Raw genomic sequence first — 26,543 nt, forward strand, 5'->3', positions numbered from 1 at the left:
ATCTAGCCACTCGCATTGACATGCGTTTTTCCGAAAGGCGTCAGGAGCTCCGCCAGGATATGGACTTTGTTCGCACGAGGCGTTTTTTCTCCCCGGCTCCTCTCTCCTCTGGTCCTCTGCAATCCGTTCCTGTGCCTCCCGCCGTGGAGGCTATGCAAGTTGACCGGTCTCGCCTGACACCTCAAGAGAGGACACGACGCCGCATGGAGAATCTCTGCCTGTACTGTGCCGGTACCGAACACTTCCTGAAGGATTGTCCTATCCGTCCTCCCCGCCTGGAAAGACGTACGCTGACTCCGCACAAAGGTGAAACAGTCCTGGATGTCAACTCTGCTTCTCCACGTCTTACTGTGCCTGTGCGGATATCAGCCTCTACCTTCTTCTTCTCCACTAAGGCCTTCTTGGATTCCGGATCTGCAGGAAACTTTATTTTGGCCTCTCTCATCAACAGGTTCAACATCCCAGTGACCAGTCTCGCCAGACCCCTCTACATCAATTGCGTTAACAATGAAAGATTGGACTGTGCCGTGCGTTACCGCACGGAACCCCTCCTAATGTGCATCGGACCTCATCACGAAAAAATTGAGTTTGTGGTCCTCCCCAATTGCACTTTCGAAATTCTCCTTGGACTACCATGGCTTCAACGCCATTCCCCTACCCTTGATTGGTCCACAGGGGAGATCAAGAGCTGGGGTACCTCTTGTTTCAAAGACTGCCTTAAACCGGTTCCCAGTACTCCCTGCCGTGACCCTGTGGTTCCCCCTGTAACCGGCCTCCCTAAGGCCTATATGGACTATGCTGACGTATTTTGCAAAAAACAAGCTGAGACTCTACCTCCTCACAGGCCTTATGACTGTCCTATTGACCTCCTCCCGGGCACTACTCCACCCCGGGGCAGAATTTATCCTCTGTCCGCCCCAGAGACTCTTGCCATGTCTGAGTACATCCAGGAAAATTTAAAAAAGGGCTTTATCCGCAAATCCTCCTCTCCTGCCGGAGCTGGATTTTTCTTTGTGTCCAAAAAAGATGGCTCCCTACGTCCTTGCATTGACTACCGCGGACTTAATAAAATCACGGTAAAGAACCGCTACCCCCTACCTCTTATCTCTGAACTCTTTGATCGCCTCCAAGGTGCCCACATCTTTACCAAACTAGACTTAAGAGGTGCTTATAATCTCATCCGCATCAGGGAGGGGGATGAATGGAAAACGGCATTTAACACTAGAGATGGACACTTTGAGTATCTGGTCATGCCCTTTGGCCTGTGCAACGCCCCTGCCGTCTTCCAAGACTTTGTTAATGAAATTTTTCGTGATCTCTTATATTCCTGTGTTGTTGTGTATCTGGACGATATTCTGATTTTTTCTGCCAACCTAGAAGAACACCGCCAGCATGTCCGCATGGTTCTTCAGAGACTTTGTGACAATCAACTTTATGCCAAAATGGAGAAATGTCTGTTTGAATGTCAATCTCTTCCTTTCCTAGGATACTTGGTCTCTGGCCAGGGACTACAAATGGATCCAGACAAACTCTCTGCCGTCTTAGATTGGCCACGCCCCTCTGGACTTCGTGCTATCCAACGTTTTTTGGGGTTCGCCAATTATTACAGACAATTTATTCCACATTTTTCCACCATTGTGGCTCCTATCGTGGCTTTAACCAAGAAGAATGCCAATCCTAAGTCCTGGCCTCCTCAAGCGGAAGACGCTTTTAAACGGCTCAAGTCTGCCTTTTCTTCTGCTCCCGTGCTCTCCAGACCTGACCCATCTAAACCCTTCCTATTGGAGGTTGATGCCTCCTCAGTGGGAGCTGGAGCGGTCCTTCTACAAAAAAACTCTTCCGGGCATGCTGTTACTTGTGTTTTTTTTCTAGGACCTTCTCTCCGGCGGAGAGGAACTACTCCATCGGGGATCGAGAGCTACTGGCCATTAAATTAGCACTTGAGGAATGGAGGCATCTGCTGGAGGGATCAAAATTTCCAGTTATCATTTACACCAATCACAAGAATCTCTCCTATCTCCAGTCTGCCCAACGGCTGAATCCTCGCCAGGCCAGGTGGTCTCTGTTCTTTGCCCGTTTTAATTTTGAAATTCACTTTCGCCCTGCCGACAAGAACATTAGGGCCGATGCTCTCTCTCGTTCCTCGGATGCCTCGGAAGTAGAGCTCTCTCCGCAACACATCATTCCTCCTGACTGCCTGATCTCCACTTCTCCAGCCTCCATCAGGCAAACTCCTCCAGGGAAGACCTTTGTCTCTCCACGCCAACGCCTCGGAATCCTCAAATGGGGTCACTCCTCCCATCTCGCAGGCCATGCAGGCATCAAGAAATCCTTGCAACTCATCTCTCGTTTCTATTGGTGGCCGACTCTGGAGACGGATGTTGTTGATTTTGTGCGGGCCTGCACTGTCTGTGCCCGGGATAAGACTCCTCGCCAGAAGCCTGCTGGTCTCCTTCATCCTCTGCCTGTCCCCGAACAGCCTTGGTCTCTGATTGGTATGGACTTTATTACAGACTTACCCCCATCCCGTGGCAACACTGTTGCAGGCTCTAAGAAGAGGGGGAGACCCAAGGGGGGGGGTACTGTTACGCCGAGCGCTCCGGGTCCCCGCTCCTCCCCGGAGCGCTCGCAACATCCTCGCTACGGCAGCGCCCCGGTCAGATCCACTGACCGGGTGCGCTGCGATACCGCCTCCAGCCGGGATGCGATTCGCGATGCGGGTGGCGCCCGCTCGCGATGCGCACCCCGGCTTCCGTACCTGACTCGCTCTCCCTCGGTCCTGTCCCGGCGCGCGCGGCCCCGCTCCCTAGGGCGCGCGCGCGCCGGGTCTCTGCGATTTAAAGGGCCACTGCGCCACTGATTGGCGCAGTGGTTCCAATTAGTGTCTTCACCTGTGCACTCCCTATGTATACCTCACTTCCCCTGTACTCCCTCGCCGGATCTTGTTGCCCTTGTGCCTAGTGAAAGCGTTCCCTTGTGTATTCCTAGCCTGTGTTCCAGACCTCCTGCCGTTGCCCCTGACTACGATCCTTGCTGCCTGCCCCGACCTTCTGCTACGTCCGACCTTGCTTTTGTCTACTCCCTTGTACCGCGCCTATCTTCAGCAGTCAGAGAGGTTGAGCCGTTGCTAGTGGATACGACCTGGTTACTACCGCCGCAGTAAGACCATCCCGCTTTGCGGCGGGCTCTGGTGAACACCAGTAGTATCTTAGAACCGGTCCACTAGCACGGTCCACGCCAATCCCTCTCTGGCACAGAGGATCCACCTCTTGCCAGCCGGCATCGTGACAGGGGTGAATCATGCAGAAGCCATTACAATTTTTTACATCATTATATTAGTTAGTTATATAACTTGGGTTGTTTATGATACCAGAATATCCTTTTAAAAGTAATAGTTGCCCTTTAAGTGCATGAGGCTGTGGTGGTCTTAGGGGATAAAGCCTTGTGGGATGTAGGGTAGTTAGGGTGTTACTGTTCGGTATTATAAAGGGCGCTGTTAACCCTTGTCACTTGTGACACCAGGGTGAGGGTTAAATACTGTAATCCTGATAGGCCTATCGCCACCCTTCCCAAGAGCAATAGGTGAATGTAGAATAAAGGATTGTCCACAACCACTGTTAACTGAAAACTTGCAGGAACTTTTACTGAAGAATTTCTGTACATGCAGCAATAGTAACAGTCCATATAACAAAGTCTCTATAGATATAGCTGAGCAGCGATTGACAGTTGGTTGGGATCAGATAAGCTCAATTTAGCTTCTCAGAGATTTTGTAGCATAGATCCGCTGGATTTAAGGGTGCATTTAGGTCCAGTGATCTTGCGGAGAGTAGCAGGGAATTGCTTAGTATAACCGCTTTGTTATAGTCCTAGGCTGCAAGGCTTTGGCCTAGTAAATTGTCTTGTAACCTGCGGAGGTCCTATCTCATCCAGAAACAGCAACCCAAGAGCTATGATGCTGCTTGCTTGGCAGCGCAGGAACAAGAGAGCGAGTAATGGCCGCGGCTCCCTTATATGGGCAGGGGCTGGCCGTTTTGGATTGGTCCACAACAACTGTCACTCACCGTTACATTGCATTGTGGGTGAACACGTGACCAAAACCAAAACTACGGATACTGGAAGGCTGTGCTAGCATTTCTCCTGCGGTGTATATAGTAGTATATAGCGATGTATACGGATACTGGAAGCCTGTGCTAGCATTTCTCCTGCGGTGTTGCTATCAGTGTGTGAAGAGTGGGAGAAGAGGGTTGCATTGACAATCCAACACAATGGGCAGCACATTCAACACATTTTATAAGTGGTCAGAAACTTGAAAATAACTTATGAAAGAATAAAGTTACGTTAAAACCAAGCACATCATTGTTTTTCTTGTGAAATCCCCAATAAGTTTGATGTGTCACATGACCCTCTTCCTATTGAAAAAACAAAAGTTGGATTCAAAATGGCCGACTTCAAAATGGCCGCCATGGTCACCACCCATGTTAAAAAGTTTCCCCCCTCACATATACTAATGTGCCACAAACAGGAAGTTAATATCACCAACCATTCCCATTTTATTAAGGTGTATCCATATGAATGGCCAATCCTGTATATGTACTGTACTACATGTATTGTGCTGCTTTCTACTTATCAATCAACCTATTTTGCAATAGTCAAAGTGTCACACTGTATAGGGAATGTGTATATGTCACACACATTAAGTAACCTAATAATAACCAAATGAAGTTTGTCCCGTTGAAACGAGCAAACACACAAAAATGTTTTATATGGAACTATAGTAATTGTATAAAAACATTATTTTTATTTAATACACAAAAACAATAAAATCATGAAAATACATTAAATGGATGAACACAGCAACTGATAATGGTTGCTCACATGGTAATCCTGGGCTATATACATTAGTATCAAGCAGTACATGAAGCTAATAGTGTACAACTGTCTACCCATCCTACATGTCCTGTACTGCTGTATACCCATCCTACATGTCCTGTACTGCTGTATACCCATCCTACATGTCCTGTACTACTGTATACTCATCCTACATGTCATGTACTTCTGTCTACCCATCCTACATGTCCTGTGCTGCTGTATGCCCATCCTACATGTCCTGTACTACTGTATACTCATCCTACATGTCATGTACTTCTGTCTACCCATCCTACATGTCCTTTACTGCTGTATACCCATACTGCATGTCATGTACTGCTGTATACCCATACTGCATGTCATGTACTGCTGTATACCCATACTGCATGTCATGTACTGCTGTATACCCATACTGCATGTCCTGTACTGCTGTACACCCATACTGCATGTCCTGTACTGCTGTATACCCATACTGCATGTCATGTACTGCTGTATACCCATACTGCATGTCCTGTACTGCTGTACACCCATACTGCATGTCATGTACTGCTGTATACCCATACTGCATGTCATGTACTGCTGTATACCCATACTGCATGACATGTACTTCTGTCTACCCATCCTACATGTCCTGTACTGCTGTCTACCCATCCTACATGTAAACCTGAGCAGTGGGCTGGACCAGACACAGTAAAGTGACATCCACCTGACAGGGCAGGTGGACAAGCAAGTTTTGCACCGGGACACCACACTTGTACAGTACTGTTGTCTATGTGTACTGCTAGCACTGCACAGCTCTCTACCTGACTGCTGTGAACCTGTACTATGTGTACAGTATTGTTGTCAACCTGAACTACATTTACTGCACAGCTCTCTGCCTGTACTGCATTTACTGTACTGCTGTCTACATATACATCGTGTATTATACTGTTGTCTGCCCATACTACATGTGTTGTACTGCTGTCTACTTGTGCTATATAAACTTTATTTCTGTTTACCTATACTACCTGTACTGTATTGCTTTGTACCTGTGCTACTTGTACTGTTCTGCTTTCTATATGTGCTGTACAAATATTTACCTTTACTATTTTATATTATACTATACTACACATGTACTTTCTGTACAATTGTACTGTTTTCTAAATGTAAACATATACTATACTGGTCTGTATGTGTGATACATGCACTATACTGCCCTCTACCTGTATTACATATACTGTGTCTTTACTATTTATATTGCACTGCTCTATACCTTTACTATTTATATTGCACTGCTCTATACCTTTACTATATGTATTGCACTGCTCTATACCTTTACTATGTGTATTGCACTGCTCTATACCTTTACTATGTGTATTGCACTGCTCTATACCTTTACTATGTGTATTGCACTGCTCTATACCTTTACTATTTATATTGCACTGCTCTATACCTTTACTATATGTATTGCACTGCTCTATACCTTTACTATGTGTATTGCACTGCTCTATACCTTTACTATGTGTATTGCACTGCTCTATACCTTTACTATTTATATTGCACTGCTCTATACCTTTACTATTTATATTGCACTGCTCTATACCTTTACTATTTATATTGCACTGCTCTATACCTTTACTATTTATATTGCACTGCTCTATACCTTTACTATTTATATTGCACTGCTCTATACCTTTACTATTTATATTGCACTGCTCTATACCTTTACTATGTGTATTGCACTGCTCTATACCTTTACTATATGTATTGCACTGCTCTATACCTTTACTATGTGTATTGCACTGCTCTATACCTTTACTATGTGTATTGCACTGCTCTATACCTTTACTATTTATATTGCACTGCTCTATACCTTTACTATTTATATTGCACTGCTCTATACCTTTACTATTTATTTTGCACTGCTCTATACCTTTACTATTTATATTGCACCGCTCTATACCTTTACTATGTGTATTGCACTGCTCTATACCTTTACTATTTATATTGCACTGCTCTATACCTTTACTATTTATATTGCACTGCTCTATACCTTTACTATTTATATTGCACTGCTCTATACCTTTACTATTTATTTTGCACTTCTCTATACCTTTACTATTTATATTGCACTGCTCTATACCTTTACTATTTATATTGCACCGCTCTATACCTGTACTCCATGTGCAGTCATCTTCTTGTACTAAGCATCAATTCCTACTTGTGTAGCAAGTGACTCCTCATTAGTTTTAGGTCAAAGGCTGAGGTTCCATGACCTATTCTAAGGCTATATTAGTGTCAATGACAAAAGATGCCACACAGTTTCACAGTTTCCATTATATACAGAATTCACAACATGTATGTACATACCCTTAGAAGCACAATGTCAAAGAGAAAAGAAAAGCCGTCAGGCACTGCTAGTGCGGCAAAATATATATCAGTCCGTGCAATGAAATACTATCAGCTGCCTCTTATAGTAACAAACTGCTGAACTGGACCCGGTGAGTGGTGCGGCTTCAATAGTGGTAATGTAATCCAAACATATAGGATAACGGAAAGCAAGGAATGAATCGCACTCACCACGTTGGATGTCCCAGGTAGGAAAATCTTTTATTCCATGAAATATGGTGCAGTAGTTCCAGGAGACATAAATTCGCGGGGAGTGAGATCAGCTGCTCTCAGACGCAGGGGCACACCACAGGTGGCAACTAGTTTCGCAAACTCTCACTCCCCGCTCCACAAATTTATGTCTCCTGGAACTACTGCACCATATTTCATGGAATAAAAGATTTTCCTACCTGGGACATCCAACGTGGTGAGTGCGATTCATTCCTTGCTTTCCGATACCCTTAGAAGCTATGACAGGACCTAGAGAAGTGGTAGATGTGGACTGTAGAACCCTCCCCTATCCACCAATGCTCCCCCCGCGCGGAAATTTATCAGCAGAACCGCGCAGACCTTCACTGTCATCACTGACAGCATTGCAGTCCACATATAATTTAGCTGAAAGAATGAACATGTAAATTTCCGCTGCGGAATTTCTTCTTCACTGCAATTCCGCAGTGTGAATAGGTCAACAGAAGACCTATTCACACCAATACTACAAATCCAAAAAATGCACAACAGCACACCACAGCCAGCTCTCACCTCTCAATCCATGTGCACCGTCCGGCACAGACAGCTCTGAGTAGAGCCAAACGAACACTAGTAGCAAAAAGCCAATATTCCAGCGGTAGAGACCAGATAAAACTTTAAACTTTATTGTAGCATAAAATCCATATATATATTTAGCAGCTAGAGGTATCGTGAGCATTGGATCTGACGAGTTTTGGTCACGTGCACCTTAGTCATAGATCAATGACTAAGGTCCACTTGAATGAAATGCGTCAGTTCCGGTGCCCGCAATACCTTTAGCTGCTGGCTATATGTATTTTATGCTACAATAAAGTTTGAAGTTTTATCTGGACTCTACGGCTGGAATATTGGCTTTTTGATACTTGCATTCACACCAATGTTAGATTTGCACAATATAATCTCCTATCGGAATTCCATGGTGAGTTTCCGCATCGAGATTCTGTAGTGTGAACATACCTTGGTGTCCTGTCTGCAGTTCATTAGCAGGCACAGAATGTGTTCCTGAGAATTGGCAGACATGTCTTCACTATTGTATATTGTTTTAGCGTAACCCCTGCACCCTCTTACCTATTACACTGTTAATCTTCCAAATAGTTCTAGCACTCCATTCATGAAGCAGGAAGTAATAGTGTTACTGTCATAAAAACTCAACGTTTGACATGTCGATCAGACATGTCAAAAGTTGTTGATCGCATCAGGTCTCATTCCTGAGACCCGCTGCGATCGTGAATTATTGGCCAGAAAACTAGATGATACTGGGCTCTCCCCTGCCGGACGAGAGATCCGTCCATTTCTCTACCTAGACATCTATGTAGAGAAACGGGTCTCCCAGCTAGCCGGGGAACAGAGCGCAATGCCCGCCAATTCCCCAGCTTATAGCTCACGATCGCAGCAATGTCTGATCAACATGTCAAAAGTTGTTTTTAATGACAGTAACACTTTAAAGCATTTACAGGTGGTGTTCTATTGTTACTATTGTTACTACAGTTGCCTGTTAAAACAGTTTTTAAAAAAATTCTACTTTTTAAACAATAATTCAATACAAAATGCAAAAGAAGTAATTTCAAGCCTCAGGGAGTGACAGGCAAATGTAATAAAACCGAACGTCTCCGCTCAACTAAAACTGATGAGAATCTCTGAGAGAGATGAATTGCATTGTGGTAATGAATAGATTTGGGTAAAAGTTTTAATAGGATCTTTCATAATTGAATAAACTTTTCTATGTGTTTAGTTTTGGTCTAAATTAGGGATTTTTGCTAAAGAATAACTGCACCTCTGATGCCATCCCATGGGTCCCGTTTGCATCCCCCCATTCATTAAGCAAGAGAAGATGAATATTAATGAATGGGGCAGCGCAAATGGAACCCAGGGGATGGTTTCAGAGGGGCAGATAGTCCTCAGACCCGCCTCCAGTGCAGTTAGGAGTTCATTTGCATATTGCAAGATTGTGCTATATCTCGGTAATGGCTGAAAGGATTGGGGTAAGAAACACATCTTTTTACTCAGGATAGCCCATACTTACCACTTGTAAATTCAGGTTAGTGGGGTTGATCCATCAGTCAGTGTCGCATAAACTCCTTCAGGACATTGGCTGTAAATGTGTACCCTTGTCCTGCTTCCATTGTATAAAGTGTGCTCAGAAGCTGAGCACGCTTCTTATCCACTGGGTCCTGGTTGCTATCTAGGACCCACAGCTAATGCCGGACATCTTCAAACAGGCTGCTGTCCAACATTTGCCCTAAAAGGAGATCTCTGGCAAAAACTTACTTATCCGACCGGGGTCACGTCCTGGAGATCAGCTACTTATGTGGCACCCAATTATGGGTGTACTGTGTGCAGGGTGCTTGGATATTTTCGTAATGCCAGGGCACCATTAACCTACACGGTCCAAGTATAGGATAGTTTCTACTGGGCCAGGCGCGGGATAATACAAACACCGATGCCAGGTTACAGATAACTGTCTTTACTGAGGCAGGAGTAGATGTTACAATCCTTGCAGCACAGATTAGAGCAGACAAGATGCAGAGTAACCCTTAGGAGCCCTGTGGACATGCTGTGACTTGTAGTATTGTACACCAACTTGACTCTAGTTGTTGCAGGCTTGGGACTTTAGACTAAATGCTGAGGCCTCCCCCGCTGACTTGGGTTCTGATAGTGTCCAATAAATACTACGCCACCCGGGTATGAACTATCACTGTGGGGCCCGTTGACCAGGTATTGTGCTCACAGTTAGGAATTTTCCACTCCTCATGGGCAGTGAACACTTGCAGAATGGTGCAGTGGCTTGTTTGTTTGAAGATTTACTTTAGGCTTTTCTTGAATCACCTTACCTTACATTCCTGAAGTCTCTTCTCCACACTGCAGCTCACACTAAGCTCTGCACTCTGAACTCTCCATTGAATGCTGAATTAACTCAGAACTCAACTGAATAACTCCTGCCCCCTCTATTTATTGCCTAGCTAGGGGGCCTCCCATTGGGCAATCAGGGTCACATGGGTACTCTGCATCCTGCCTCCTAACAGATATCCTTTGCACTTCTTATATAGTGCAACACTATATAAATTAACAGACAAAGACTATAACAAATATTTAAGCATCACCTGAGAAGTAGGGCTTATCGCAGGCACCTGAATCAATGTTTATCTGACAGGACGTACTCCGGTACTGGGACACCACACTTACATTTTCGCCAGAGTACTCCTTTAAGACACTGCAATTAAAGTTGATATGAGGGCAAGATATAAAGTCAGGATATGAAGTTGGGATATGAGGACGATATATGAGGACAAGGTTTAGGTAGGAAGCCTGAGCAACACCAAGTACTCTAGTGCTAGTAGTGAATAAAATGTAAAAAAAAATGTAAATAAGCCTCTTTCCTAATTAAAGTTTAAATGAACCCCCCACCTCCCAACCCAACCACCAACCACATAATTGCTGCGTGTGTAAAAGTCCAAATTATTCAAAGATAATGTTAATGAAACCGCACGGTCAATGGCATAAACATAAAAACATACCAAAGTCCAAAATTGCTGATTTGTGGCACTTCATACACCAGAAAAAAATTGCTAAAAAAGTTATCAAAAGGTCCCATAAAAGCAAAAATAAAACTGGTAAAAACTACAAATCACGGCGCAAAAAATAATGCCCTCATCCAGCCCCATATGCAGTGGCGTTGCTAGGGTTGGTGTCACCCGGTGCGGTAGAAAATGGTGTCACCCCCATACCTCCCCCCAGTAAGTTTTTAGCCTGTTGAGACAGACACCACTGTTGTAGCGCATTGTGAGAAATTCCAGTATAATAATCAGATATACCAGTTGCCACAGAATGGGAAAGTGTTAAAGAAGTTTTCACCATTTAAATATACAGCTCCCAGAATTACTTAAAGGGGTACTCCACTGGAAAACATTTACTTTTATATCAACTGGTGCCAGAAAGTTAAACAGATTTTTAAATTACTTCTATTTAAAATCTTAATACTTACAGTACTTATAAGCTGGTGTATGCTCCACAGGAAGTTGCGTAGTTCTTTCCAATCTGACCACAGTGCTATTTGCTGACACCTCTGTCCATGCCAGGAACTGTCCAGAGCAGGATAGGTTTGCTATGGGGATTTGCTCCTACTATGGACAGTTCTTGACATGGACAGAGGTGTCAGCACAGAGCACTGTGGTCAGACAGAAAAGAAATTAAAAAAGAAAATAACTTCCTGTGAATCGCTTATACAGCAGCTAATAAGTACTGGAAGGATTAAGATTTTTAAATAGAAGTAATTTACAAATCTGTTTAACTTTGTAGCACCAGTTGATTAAAAAAAATGTTTTCCAGTAGAGTATCCCTTTATGCAGTGGTGAGGTTATGCTGGGAGTTGTAATTTCACTGACCATAACTGTAGAACTGACAAGCGACTACAGCTCTGATAGGACATAGTGAGGAGAATGTACAATGATATCAGTGACTACAGGTGACGTCTTCTCTATAGTGAGGAGAATACACAATGATATCAGTGATTACAGGTGACGTCTTCTCTATAGTGAGGAGAATACACAATGATATCAGTGATTACAGGTGACGTCTTCTCTATAGTGAGGAGAATACACAATGATATCAGTGATTACAGGTGACGTCTTCTTTATAGTCTTCCCTTATCTAATTCAGATGGTACATACCGCCTGGTCCAGCTAAAACTTCTGTCTGTAGAATGTGACGCCCAGACGTCTCCTCACTATGTCAGCGCATTCTCATCCTCTATATGAAAACAATTATTATTATAAACCTGCCAGACACAGTATCCTCTAAATATAATACTACTATACACTATACTCTTTGATTATAAACCTTCCATACACCATACCCACTGAATATAATACTACCACACACTGTACATTCTGAATATAATACCAACACATACTGTACCCTCTGAATATAAATCTGCCACATACTGTACCCCTGAATATAATACTATCACATACTGTACCCTCTGAATATAATACTACCATATACTGTACCCTCTGAATATAAATATGCCACTTACTGTACCCCTGAATATAATACTATCACATACTGTACCCTCTGAATATAATACCAACACATACTGTACACTCTGAATATATTACTACCATCCACTGCGCCCTCTGAATATAATACTTAGAGATGAGCAAACTACAGTAAATTCAACTCTTCACAAACTTCTCGGCTCGGCAGTTGATGGCTTTTCCTGCATAAATTAGTTCAGCTTTCAGGTGCTCCCGTGGGCTGGAAAAGGTGGATATTGTCCTAGGAGAATCTTTCCTATGAATGTATCCACCTTTTCCAGCCCACCGGAGCACCTGAAGGCTGAACTAATTTACGCAGGATAAGTCATCAACTGCTGAGCCGACAAGTTCGTGACGAATCAAATTTACTGTAAGTTCGCTCATCTCTAATAATACTACCACAAACTGCGCCCTCTGAATACTACCACCCACTGTGCCCTCTGAATATAACACTACCACAAACTGCGCCCTCTGAATATAATACTACCACAAACTGCGCCCTCTGAATATAACGTTGCCATACAGTGCACCATCTGAATATAATACCACAACCGCAGTAACACCCCTCAACATCCGTTAGCTGATGCTATTACCACGGGAGGGGGGTATTGGTGGTGTTGCTAGTGGATGATCGGGTGCTACTACTGGGGGGGGGGTGTTGCTGAAGGATGATGAGGGTGCTACTGGCCATCCCCCCTGGCAGTATCACCCCCATCATCCATCGGCAGGATCATCCTCCTGGCAGGAGCACCGCCATTATCCACCATCAGGATCTGCTGATGGAGGTGCTGCTGGGGGGGGGGGGGGTAGTTGGCGGATGATGAGGGTGCTACTGCCAGGGGGGGGGGGGAGCATTAGGTAGGCAGCAGTTCCCCCACATTAGGTAGGTAGCAGTTTCCCCACATTAGGTAGCATCTTTTCCCCACATTAGGCAGCATAGATTCCCCACATTTGGTACCAGTTTCCCCACATTAGGTAAGTAGCAGTTACCCCACATTAGGTAGCAATTTCCCCATATTAGGTAGCACAGATTCCCCACATTAGGTAGCAGTTTCCCCACATTCGGTAGCACAGATTCCCAACATTAGCTAGCATAGACTCCCCACATTAGGTAGCATAGACTCCGCACATTAGGTATCATAGACTCCGCACATTAGGTAGCATATACTCCGCACATTAGGTAGCATAGACTCCCCACATTAGGTAGCATAGACTCCCCACATTAGGTAGCATAGACTCCCCACATTAGGCCGCAGGTTCCCTTGCAGGTTCCCCACAATGCGTCAAAGTCTCCACACACACACACACACACATGCACACACACAAAAAAAAGAATACACATACAACACAGAGAGACACACACACAAACACACACAGTCAGAGAGACACACACTCACAGACAGACACACAGAGTCACACAGTCACACACACATAGAGTCACACACACAGAGTCACACAAACACACAGTCACACACAGAGTCACACAAATACAGAGTCACACACACACTCAGAGAGTCACACAAACACACACAGTCACACACACACACAGAGTCACACACAGAGTCACACACACACACAGAGTCACAGACACAGTCACACACACACACAGAGTCACACACACACAGAGTCACACACACACACAGAGTCACACACACACAGAGTCACACACACACACAGAGTCACACACAGAGTCACACACACACACACACAGTCACACAAACACACAGTCACACACACAAACATAGATAGAGACAGACACACACACTCACCCATCCAGCGCAGCGCTCCTTCTCACCGGGCGCAATGCGAGTGACGTAACTGACGTCCCCCTGCGCGGCCATGCGGTGTGACGTCAGGCCGGCGCAGACGTGGGAGCGGAGGCCGGGCACAGTACTGTTGAAGGTGAGGGGGGGGCGTGATGACGGACGGGCGCACTGAAAGGGGGGGGGGGTTGCTGATGGACGGGCGCACTGAAAGGGGGGGGGGTTTGCTAACGGACGGGCGCACCGCACACACAGCACAGGGGGTGTGTGCTGACGGATGGGAGGCCGGTCGGGCACATAGGGGGGTGTCAGTGTAGCTGGGGAGGGGGTGTGGGTGCTGCGGAGCGTCTTGGTGTCACCCCATTAGGTTGGTGTCACCCGGTGCGGGCCGCACCCCCCGCACCCGGGTCGCAACGCCACTGCCCATATGCTGAACAATACAAGTGTAATAGGGGTCAGAAGAGGACAATTTTAAGCATACAAATTTTCATAAGTAATAAAATAAAATGAAAAACTATATAAATTGGGCATCATTTTAATTATACAGACCTACAGAATTAAGATAACATATAATCTGTACTGCGTAGAAACAGAATCCCCCAAAATCTGAAAAATAGTGTTGTTGTTTTTTTTTACTTTTTTCCCCACACATAATGCTCCTGATTTACTAAGAGTGGAGTAGAGTTTTCTTTGTGAGTTTTAATTCCCTACAATTATTTCCCACAGTATTTACTAAGCTTTTTTTTTTTTTTTTTTTACACATGTTCTGATCTGACAGGTTTTCCTTAGCTGAAAACCACTACATTTTCTGTGGAAACCTTAGTAAATATGTTGTTGTTTTTTGTGAAAATGCCGGGGACCCGCCCACTTTCCAGTGGCCATGCCCACTTTCCCTGATGACCACGCCCCTTTTCAGGTTTTCTCAGTAAAATGGAGAGTTAGTCGGGTTTTTTCAATTCTGGCACAAATTCTGGCGCACACAGAATTTCTGGCACAATGCGTTAGAATGTGGCGGACAGCCCGACAAAACATGTTGGATTTACAATAGTAAATCAGGGCAAATGTTTTCGGTTGTTTCACCATAGATTTTGTGGTAAAATGAGTAATGTCAGTACAAAGTAAAATTAGAATAAGTCAATATGGAAATAACCAGCTCACCACCTGTAGATATCCTTGATTTGGAAGAACTTCAAGTGTTCCTGGAAGCACGGAGCAGGTATCCAAGCCGCATACTTGGTGTCAACACGTCCTCAAATAGAAAAGTGCAAAATCCAGCTCCCCAAATTTTTTTATTAAAAGTCCAAAAATGTATTAATCATAATTAAAAATGAAATGAAATCCAAAATAGGTGATTAAAAGCATAGCATATAGTTCTTGCCCATGACTAAGAACCATATTGGTTCGAAACATGTCAGCGTTTCTGCTATGCTTTTCATTTTTAATTATGATTAATACATTTTTTGGACTTTTAATCAAATTTTTTGGGGAGCTGGATTTTGCACTTTTCTATTTGAGGACAAAGTAAAATTGGTGGAGCAAAAAAACAAGCCCTCATATTGGTCTGTAGGAGAAAAACTTATGGCTATTTGAAGGCGAGGAGGAAAAATGGAAGTGCAAAAATAAAAAATCCGGATGTCCTTAAGGGGTTAAATGGGCCATTTCCATTGTGAAGTAATAGTCACCAATGTGAAAGGATGGTATTTTCAGCCCTAAAACATTTGGCTGATTGTCCTAAAAAAATTTTTTTAAATTTAAAAGACTGAAAAAAAAATCGTGGCTTTTTTTATGGCTGTAAATACCAATGAAAAAAATAAATACAGTATTTTTATTCCATCTGTAATAAAAGAGCTTTTCAACTAATTATAGCTGTAAAATTAATGTGTGTGCAATTATGCTTGTTTTACAATTAAGTTTAATAGGATCCAATGCTAAAAAATAAAAAGGTAAAAATAAAAAAAAGTTATTTTTTTTGAACAATAAAAACTCTTCAAAAATGAATTGTGTCAACATGGCCTAATAATGTGTTCTATTGTAGTCTATAGAAAATTAGTGCACACATAGAGTAAAATATTTGATGTTACTTCAAAGGCCATTAAATTAATTGGTTAATTTATTTTTATGCAAAAAGCTAACAAAAAATTTTAAAAAACTGACAATTTTTCTCAGCTGTTATTGCATAAAATTCGGCCAATTTTTTACCGCTGAAAATAACGTCTATAGTTGGCATGTGAACGTGGCCCTATAGGGGAATGCCAGCAAATGCAATCATGGATTCCATACAAATAAGTGCATTCAACTATGTGAAAATCAGAGTATGTGATAATACATATTTATTTTTTATTTTTTTACCTTTTAGCTAATAGAATTTTTGAAAGAAAACATCCAACAGCCTGAAAGTTGTGGCCAACTAGATGAAGAAATCCCAAACAATGAAGAGAGCAAACTATGCCTTTCAGACTATGAAGATAGGAACGAGTATATTGGAGACTTCAGTAAAGATAATGGTGCAACTGAAGAGCCTATATCTGTAGAATACTGTGTGGAAAATGAAATTGTGGATTATCATTTGCAAATTGAGAATGATGGACTTGACGTAACAGACACCATTTCAGAGATTAAGGATAGCAAACATGTAATTATAAACAATGGATCAAAAACGGAGGACAATGAACCGCAAAGTGCAGAAAATGAATCACAAAGTACAGAAAATGAATCACAAACAGAGGACAATGAATCACAAAGTACAGAAAATGAATCACAAACAGAGGACAATGAATCACAAAGTACAGAAAATGAATCACAAACAGAGGACAATGAATCACAAAGTGCAGAAAATGAATCACAAACAGAGGACAATGAATCAAAAATTGCAGAAAATGAATCACAAATTGTGGAAAACGAATCACCACTTGAGAGAAATGAATCAGAATTCTTTAATTGTGAACCTGAAATTGTGGAAAATGATAAAGACATCTTGGACAATAAATCACAATTTGCTGAAAATCTATCTCAAATTTTAGACAGGGAATCAGAAATTGCACAGAACGAATTACTAAATTGGAGCAATGAATTGCAACTTTTGAACAATCATTCACAAATTGTGGAGGATGAATCACACATTGTGGGAAATGGATTAATAATTTTGGACAATAAATACCAAACTGTGACAAGTGAATCGCAGACTGTGGAAAATGAATCACAAATCGTGGGTTGCGAATCACAAGGTGTGGAAGATCAGTCACAAATTTTAGACAACGAAGCACAAACTGTGCAGAATGAATTACAAAATGGGGGGAAAGAATTGGAAAGTCTGAACAATGAATCACACATTCTGGAGGATGAATCACTCATTTTGGACAATGAATCACAAGCTTTGACAAATGATTTGCAGATTCTGGAGAATGAATCACAAATTGTGAATTATGAATCGCAAGGTGTGGAAAATGAATCACAAATGTCGGATAATGTATCACAAAATGAATTACAAATTTCTGAGAATGTATCACTAATGGTGGAGAATGAATCACAAATTCTAGATAAAGGATTACAAATTCCAGATGGTGGATCACCACTTGAGGCAATTGAATCAGAAATTATGGATTTCAGATCACAAAATGCGGATGATGAATCACAATTTGTGGATATTGTTCCAAAAACTGTACTTTTAGAAGTGCAAATTGTCGATAATGGATCACTCTTTGAGGATATTGGGTCTCCAGCAGTTATCATCGGTGCGCATATTATCAATGACGTATCACAAGATGAGGATGAAAATATGGATATCGAATCACAATTTGTACATAACTGTAATGTTGGCAGAAAAAAACATGACAGTGTTGACAATAAGGCGTATAAGGATGCACAAGAATGTGAAATCCTACAGTTTGTCGGCAGCGCTCATGTAGTGGACCCCATCCTAAGACTTCATCCTTGTCACGAATCATCATTTGATTCGAGTGATATTGTTCTCGATAATAGTGCGATTGAAGAAGACATCAAAGGAGCTTGTGGATCTATTGGAGATCAAAGAGCGTCGGGTCAACAAGTCAAGGAGACAACTAATGTCATCAAAGCAGCCAACCAATATTCCTCCCTGCATAACACAAATAAAGGGGATCATAAAATTAGTCATAAATTTCATATGGAAAATTACCGAGGAGATGTTGGCAAAGGATCCTTGGTTGGATGCCTTGAGAAGACTGAAAGTCTCATGAAGGAAACAGCCAACATGAATAATAATATAACCAAAATAGAAAAAGCACATTCACTGCATGACAAGGATTACATTCCAAATTCCAATGAACTGTCACAAGTGTGCCGAGACCCTCATACAATTAGGGCAGTCAGAGGAGGAGGAGGTGGTAGTGGGCCTGGCCAAACTCACACGAGCACCCTAGCCCAGACGAGTACAGGACCCAGCTGCACTACACATTATATGGGCTTTAAAACCCTCTGCGGAAAGAGCACTGAAAACAAAATGGTGAAGAAAAAGTTTAAATCTAGTGGAAAAGAACAGAACAAGGATGTGAACAAAGAACCAGAGACATTGGATACCAATGAGGTCTTCACACCTGATGAGGAGAAGAGGCTCAAAAGGGAAAACAGCACAACAGAGGCGACTGTAGTCAAAGACAGCATAAAAGGTGAGAAAAGTTACACTCTATATACTAACACATTGTGCGTGTATATGTGGTCAAGGAAAGAACTGTATTAGAGATTGTGTTGTATGGATCCATAATACAATAAATCTATGGGTTCCTGCACACTGTCCTATTAAATGAAGTGTTGTATGTATCCATAAACAATGGGGGAGATTTATCAAAGGATTTAGACTGGTTTTTCATGTCTAAATTTGTCGCACAGAAAGTCGCAGTCTAAATATGTGCGACTTTTCTGCGACTTTTGCTGTAGAGGATTTTTAGAACATAATGCATGCAAGTCTATTTTAGACGGAAATGCATTAGAAAATGCATTGGTGCTGAATTTATCAAGTGCGACTTTTGTGCGACAAGTCGCATCTGCCCAAAATACACTGAAATGTCAGCCCATGTTGGAGCAGGTCTAAATGCAGTTTAAGCTGTAGACCCTGAAGTCTGAGCACAGAATTTATCAAGGGCTGTGAGACCTTTGATAAATTAGGAGCACAATAGACAGGAGACTACCACATACGCTGGTCTATAAGCATACCCAGAATAGACTAGATTAGGAAATCTCCCCCAATGTGTCTATGGGTTCATACATTTAGCCGTATTTCCGTATTGCCGAAATAACGATGGACCTGTGCTTCTGATATCCATAATATGATGGATTATTAGGCTCATGCACATGGCAATATTACCATTTGTCTTATATAGATCTATAATATGATGGATCTGTGGGATCATGCACACAGCCTTGTTAAAGATGGTTTTATATGGATGAATATTACGATTGATTTATGGGTTCATGGGCACAGCCGTATTAGAGACTGTGTTGTATGGTTCCATACAACGATGGATCAGTGGATTTATGCACAATGCCGAATTACAAACCGTACTGCATGGATCTGTATTACAATAGTGTAAACCCTGTGGGTTCACACCATATCTCTTTGTATTGGTTTCTAAGGTGTTGCAAAGAGGCTTTTTGGCAGGAATTAGCATACTCCATTGTATGACGTGTTATGGAGGTCATCTCACATTAGTATTTGCTTTAGAGCCATTATATGGTGGCACATAAAGTGATACAGTACTGTAGGGGCCAACATATAGGGTTCATGTACTTTTCATAGCTGTTTCTATAGACCTGCTTACATAATGTGAGTGATTGTATAATGTTCTTGGCAGTTCACATCCAGTAGACCCCACCATAAGAATCCCTCATGTACAGCCATGATCTCCGACCTGCGGCTCTCCAGCTGTTGCTGAAACAACAACTCCTGAGCATGCTGGGAATTGCAGTTTTTTAAAAGCGAAAGAGCCACAAGTTTGACATTGCTGATATTCAGATATATATGAGTTTTTACTGACTTTTGACTCATGATGTATCTAGGTTTACTGAATGTATACATTCTGTAAGAAATCATAGAATAAGGTGTACATAGTAATATCACAATAATCTACTTTATTTTTTATCCACATGGGCAGAAGCTTCTTGTGAGACATGTATAGGTAGTACCATAATAATGGTCAGGTCCTACAGGGAACAAAGAAACATTTACCAGATAATTTTCCTTTTGTAAATACAGCCCCTACAATGTGGACATTAGGTATTATTTATATTGCAGCATTGTCAATGTGCCCTATGCCGACCATACGCCAATTTGTTCCTGGTCAATTCAGTGTCCCCACATGTCTCCGATGGGTCACTACAGGGGCACACATTGTGAGATCATATTGAAAAGTGAGGCCCTGTTCACACTATGGAGATTCGTGGAAATGTCAAGCAAAATCCACTTGCAGCTGCCTCCCATTGATCTCAATGGGAGGTCCGCTGCTCTGTTCATGTGTCGGAAGTTCCACAGGAGAACTTCCAATGAGTTTGATTCGGACTTGTTCATTCTATGGGCGATATCCACCCTAAAAAGCCAGAGACTGCACTATAGTCTACGCGACAACTCTTATATCCAGAATTTCCGTAGTGTGAACTGGCCCTGCCAGTTTTTGATCTCATATAACCCCTTTACTGTAGCAAATAACACAAGATATATATAAGTCTTCCCATCGATTATTGCTGTGTCTTGTATGTACGAGGGGGTAGCAAAACCTTTACCACGTGTATACATGTATGTACCGATACTATTTTCAGATCTCCAACCAAAAGGTAATATGAAACTCTGTCCTTGTAGCCTCTGAAGCTTTCTACTGCTCATCCAGAACTTCAGAGAGAGAAGTTTTTTACAGACACTGAAACTTCATCTGGATGCGGCCATTTGAGACTAAAGCTGCCTATACAAATTAGATTCAAGTTATAGGAATGCAGGATAAATGGGCCAACCAGCTCCAGTGTATGGGGGGGGGGGGGGGTCCTCCCTTTTTTTTTTTTTTTTTTTTTTAGCAAGCCTGTTACAAATAGCTAGGTAGGAATCTAACTATGAAAATTGATATGTTAGATGATTATGTTTATCAGTGTGTAATTATGGAAAATCATATATGGATTGAGAATACAATAAATTATTAAAAAAAAAAAAAGTGGTGTACATAGAAGAAAGGAGGCCCAATAGCAAAGATCTAAGGGGATTTCTTATTATGGTGTCTCATTTTGCCCCAGGAGAGAAAGATCTTTCGTTTCTTTTCTTTTGCTTGCCATAATCCTTAGGTCAATACCCCCATCCCTTTATTTTCTGACCATAAAGTTCCCTGGGAAGAAGAGTACTGTAAAGATTACCATATTTTCTAGACTAACTCAGATTATATTCCCTTAACTACTCCTAACACCCCTCCTGACCTTAAAGGGGTACTCCGGTGGAAAACGTTTTTTTTGTTTTTTTTTTCTTAATCAACTGGTGCCAGATTTGCAAATTACTTCTATTAAAAAATCGTAATCCTTCCAGTAATTATTAGCTGCTGAATACTACAGAGGAAATTATTTTCTTTTTGGAACGCAGAGCTTCTGCTGACATTATGACCACAGGGCTCTCTGCGGACATCTCTGTCCATTTTAGGAACTGTCCAGAGCATGATATGTTTTTTTAAGGGGATTTTCTCCTACACTGGACAGTTCTTAAAATGGACAGAGATGTCAGCAGAGAGCATTGTGGTCATGATGTCAGCAGAGAGGGTGTTAATAATGATTAGGTATACTTCTCAGATGTAAACAAGTATAAGTATGGCTATCTGGCCTTTTTGTCTTTTGTCTTTTTTTGATTGGCGATGTTGTTATATCTGAATTGTACTTTTGTAAATTTTTTATTATTAAAATAAAGAAAAAAAAAGAAAAAAAAGAAAAAAAATATCCACTGTGGCAGTAATTGAGCAGTGATCATAACCATTTTCACGCAGTGTGTGTGTATGTAAACACACTAGGGCTGTGCGTATATAAGCACACTAGGGCCGAGTAACAACGGTCTGACCAGTGTGTGGACCTTGGTTGCCTGAGTGTTATTTCAGAATTGGATACTATAGATGCAACTGGGATAGTGTTTTTCTCACCTTTTGTTTAATTTGCATTAAAAGTTATATTTTATTCAAGCACATTTCTATATAGAGGTTTTTCTGACCCCTTGGGGTTATAATGTTGGTAGTTTCAGACATGCGCAATAGCCCTGCAATGTTTACATGTGCTAATCCTTGCATCACCTTACTATTTGGTAAGGGGGGTACAAGGAATTGCAGTATAGCTTGCACTTCCACCATTAAAGGAGATATCTCACGCCAGAAAACGTATCCCCTATCCTCATGATAGGGGATACGTTTTAGATCGTGGAGGGTCTGACTTCTGGGGCCCCCGCGATCTCTTGTACTGGGCCCTGGCTCTCCCCTGGAGCGGCACATCACAACTCCCGCCCGAAGTGGGTGCCTCCACCCATCCTCCATGTACAGTATCTGTATGGGAAAGTCATTCTGCTATCTTCGGCTCTCCCATAGAGATATATGGAGGGGGTGTAGGGGCCTCCGATTTGTGCTGGGGTGCAGGGAAAGTTGGGGCCCCAACGATCTAACACTTATCACCTCTCCTGCGGATAGGAGGTAAGTTTTCCAGCATGAGACTACTCCTTTAATAGTACAGCCATGCAAAGATAAGCAGCAGTAAACATTGAAGGGGCTGTGGTTCTCTCTCCAGTGCTTTAGCCCCTTTAAACAGCTGTTTGACGGAGAGCTAGGAGTCAGACCCCACCGATCTAAAATTAATGGTCCATCCCAAAGAAGTGAACACAAATGATCTTCTGCAATTTCAACCCAGTTCATGTTTTGCCAGAAAATGGAGAAAAAAAAATGACTGCACTCACCTTCTGCCCCTCCAATGCTGAGGCTTCCCTGGTCTCCTGGCTGGTTCCTAAAATTTTGGCTCCACCAATGACATGTGGATACATGTTGACTTGAAGCTCTTGTCTGATTATTGCCTGTACATGAAAAGTTCTGTGGAATATGTTGGGGTTTTATAAATACATGTTATTATTCCCCTTAAGTACTTAATTGGCTGAAGCAGTCACATATGCATAATACGTCATCATAAGGGAACCAGGGAAGTCAAATGCACAGCAGAAGCCTGGAAAACATAATTTTTTTCTTTTTTTTTTAAACACAATAAAAAAAACTGAAAGACTAAACATGGCCCCGGCAGTCTGCTGGAAGAGGGTATGCCGACCCCTGCACGGATTGACGGCCAACATGCCCCCTCCATATATCCCTTAGAGATACATGGAGGGGGCGTGTCAGCTGCAGACTCCTGTGGGTGCCAGAACGACTGTTTCCGACAGACTGCCGGGGCCCCATTCAGGAGATCGCAGGGGGTCCCAGCAGTCAGACCCCCTACGATCTATAACTTATCCCCTATTGTTGTTTTACTGCACTACTCCTTTAATTCTACATTACTTATACAGAACTCCAATAGTAAATGAGGAAGTGTGTCACTGCATACACTGAAGAATTGTGGATGTGTAAGGGTTAACACTTTCATTGTGTACTACATTTGTAAAGGATGAATGGAACATTGGTCACATGATCAACCTTGTTCAGTTTCTATGCATAAACTCATAGGGCAGCTGAGGGAGAAGTTCCCAAGTCTAAACCATCTCCCCAGAGGACTTGAACAAAAAAACGTTTAGACCGGCTATAGCTAGAGAAGTGCGAGGAAGTCTCACATCTTTGCTTCAGCTGGGTAGACCATTTAGTCAAAATCTAAGCTTTTAGGACCTGCTAGAGAAGCTTAGTCCAGATACTAAATGACTGCAGTTAAAGCTTGCTGCAAGAAAGATAACTGAACCCTCTCTGCACTAGAGAGTCCAAGTCCAGTTCCAGTTGCTAGAATCTTCTACACTGGGTTGGGTTGGGTCACAGTGATCTCAGCACCATGAAGAGTTCCGTAAGGTTTTCTCCCAAAACTGTCTTCAGTCCAGTCATTTGTCGGCTAATCAGAAGTGGAGAAAAAGCTTAGCAAGGACCCTTCTGCTTACAATAATCTCTTTGTGGACTTGCACCACAGTGAACCAACCTGTGAAGGACCTTGATAGGTCCTAATTTGCTTTTGTCTATTCATCATTACTAGCAATAAACATTACCACTCTGCCTCTTTTGGTTAAGAAATAAAGCCCTAGTGGCATCTACAGCATTCAAGATTCTGGAACTGCTGCAGTTTTTATTTGAATTTCTGAATGCTTCGCAAAGACCATTGGAGTAAATTTCCAGTAGAGACAAGATGGAACATTTACATTTTGCCAGACATAGCAGTTTCCATCCTATGGCGTGCCATGACAGTAAGTTAGTGAGGACCACCTGATCCGCAGGTCCACGGTCTCTATAAGGCAGTGACAGCTTTATGACATGTTATGAAACAAGACTCCTACAAAGACGGGCAGTACTACAGAAGGTTCTCCAGGGGTCTACATACATCCTTATTGTCACTTTCCATTGGAAAGCATGTATAGAAGATCATGAAACCTATCTGTTTCTACTACTTGTTGGCTCAGTCTGTATTGAACAATTGTAAAAATTAGGAGAAAAATTTTGGGGGAAAACATCAACATTTTTCAGTGAAGTGCCATATGTCAGCATCCTACAGATCTAAGATTGATGACCTATCCTGAGGACAGAGCATCAACAGTTGTAGAATGGAAAACACCTTTAACACTGGGCCACCATGCAACTAGTCAACCAATATCTATCCCAATGCCACATGCCTCATATATATTAACAAAGTACACAATTTTGCTCCACCAATGCCTCCATGCTGGGTTCCGCCTCCATTGCACAAAGCCGGCGATAAACATATTAGTAATGTCGGCTAATAACAGGTCTATCTCCAGAACTGGACCATGGATCAAGGTAAGTTAAACTAATTTTTATTTGGTTTACCCGCACTATAACTCTGTGAACTGGCAGATTTTCTTTACGTTTTGGCATTAATGGAGATCATAATGGCACTTGGTATCACTGCTATACTGTGTGCATGAGGCTCTAGTCACTATAAGACATGATAACAAGCGGCAATTGACAACACGAGCCATGGATTCATGCCAGACTGCATCATAATACATAAATTTAGGTGCACTACTGTGGTAGATGTAAATGGCTAACCCTCAAACTGATGTTAAAATTGGGACATTAGCCAGTATATCCTTAAATGAAGGACATACCTGAGCCCACACACCAACGTCAAGGTTTCTCAAGTGGCACGGGACCTAACACTAAACCTACCATGGCAGTATGGTCAATACCACGGGCCAGTGGGCAAATACAGCAGCATTAGGTCCGACTCACAGCCTGCTCCCAGTTACCTCCAGTGTGGCTGAACACACATACAATGGGAGGAGGGAGGAGGGCTATAAGCCTCACCCGAGTTGGCTAATGTGTTGCTGGCCTCACAGGTTAACCTTAATGCTGCCTAGAAAGACTGCATCGTGTATTTAAGAGGAATATAAGTTGTCTTATTCTGCTGACCAGATGGAAAAATCATGTCATCAGATGAGTGCTTTCTGCTGCTGCGTGCAGACATCTAGTCACAGCGTGGTTACGGGTTTGTCCTTTTCTTCAGTCAGCCTGGCACATGCCTGGCAATGAAATAGTAGGCCACAACTAACAATGAATTCATATGTTGTGGTCATTGGCAACAGGAATAAAAATCTCCTTGGCAGCCAACCGCCAGAAAGGATGCAGGTATGGGCACAGTCACTAAGGCAACCTAATACTGGCAAGTAGACATGCTTTGTGGCACTGCTGCACTGTGCTGTCACTCTGAAGGGGATGGGTTCAGCCAAGTCATTATAAGTCCTACTGCCAAGCTAAGAATGTGAGAACACGGCCTTGAGAGTAGCAAAGATAGTGCCATTGGCTTGTGTGTATAGTAGGCCCGGGATTCTTATTCACTAAACCACTGGCTTGCTCGTAGGCAAGACATGCAGGAGGACAGGAGGCCTGAAGACTGATGTGAAGCCAAACAGAAGGGTCACCTGTGATAAAGGGCTGGTTACTAACTAAGAGCAGTAGTAATGTTTGGACAAGCAGAGCCAGATTATCAAGGAGCAGACGGCTGGTGACCACTTCTATGGTCCTTCGACTAGATAGGGAGTGGCCATTTATTAGGGTTGATGGGAGTTGCCAGTGGAGTACATTGCCAGCCTGTGAATAATTGG

At 42.6% G+C, this 26,543-nt stretch overlaps 1 protein-coding gene across 7 annotated transcripts in view; it reads left to right on the forward strand.

Annotated features, from left to right (window-relative positions):
* ALPK2 (alpha kinase 2) overlaps positions 1-26,543 on the forward strand; it is a 281,066-nt gene that overhangs the window by 178,227 nt on the left and 76,296 nt on the right. For all 7 annotated transcript variants that reach the window (XR_008848519.1, XM_056544329.1, XM_056544340.1 and 4 more), the window contains one exon: positions 16,632-18,918. Coding sequence is in view for 6 of the 7 variants with exons in the window: in XM_056544329.1 (XP_056400304.1) it covers positions 16,632-18,918 (2,287 nt within the window). In the remaining variant the exon portion in view is untranslated. The remainder of the gene's footprint in view (positions 1-16,631; positions 18,919-26,543) is intronic.

The sequence above is a fragment of the Hyla sarda genome, chromosome 1 (genome assembly GCF_029499605.1).
Source record: "Hyla sarda isolate aHylSar1 chromosome 1, aHylSar1.hap1, whole genome shotgun sequence".
NCBI lineage: Eukaryota > Metazoa > Chordata > Amphibia > Anura > Hylidae > Hyla > Hyla sarda.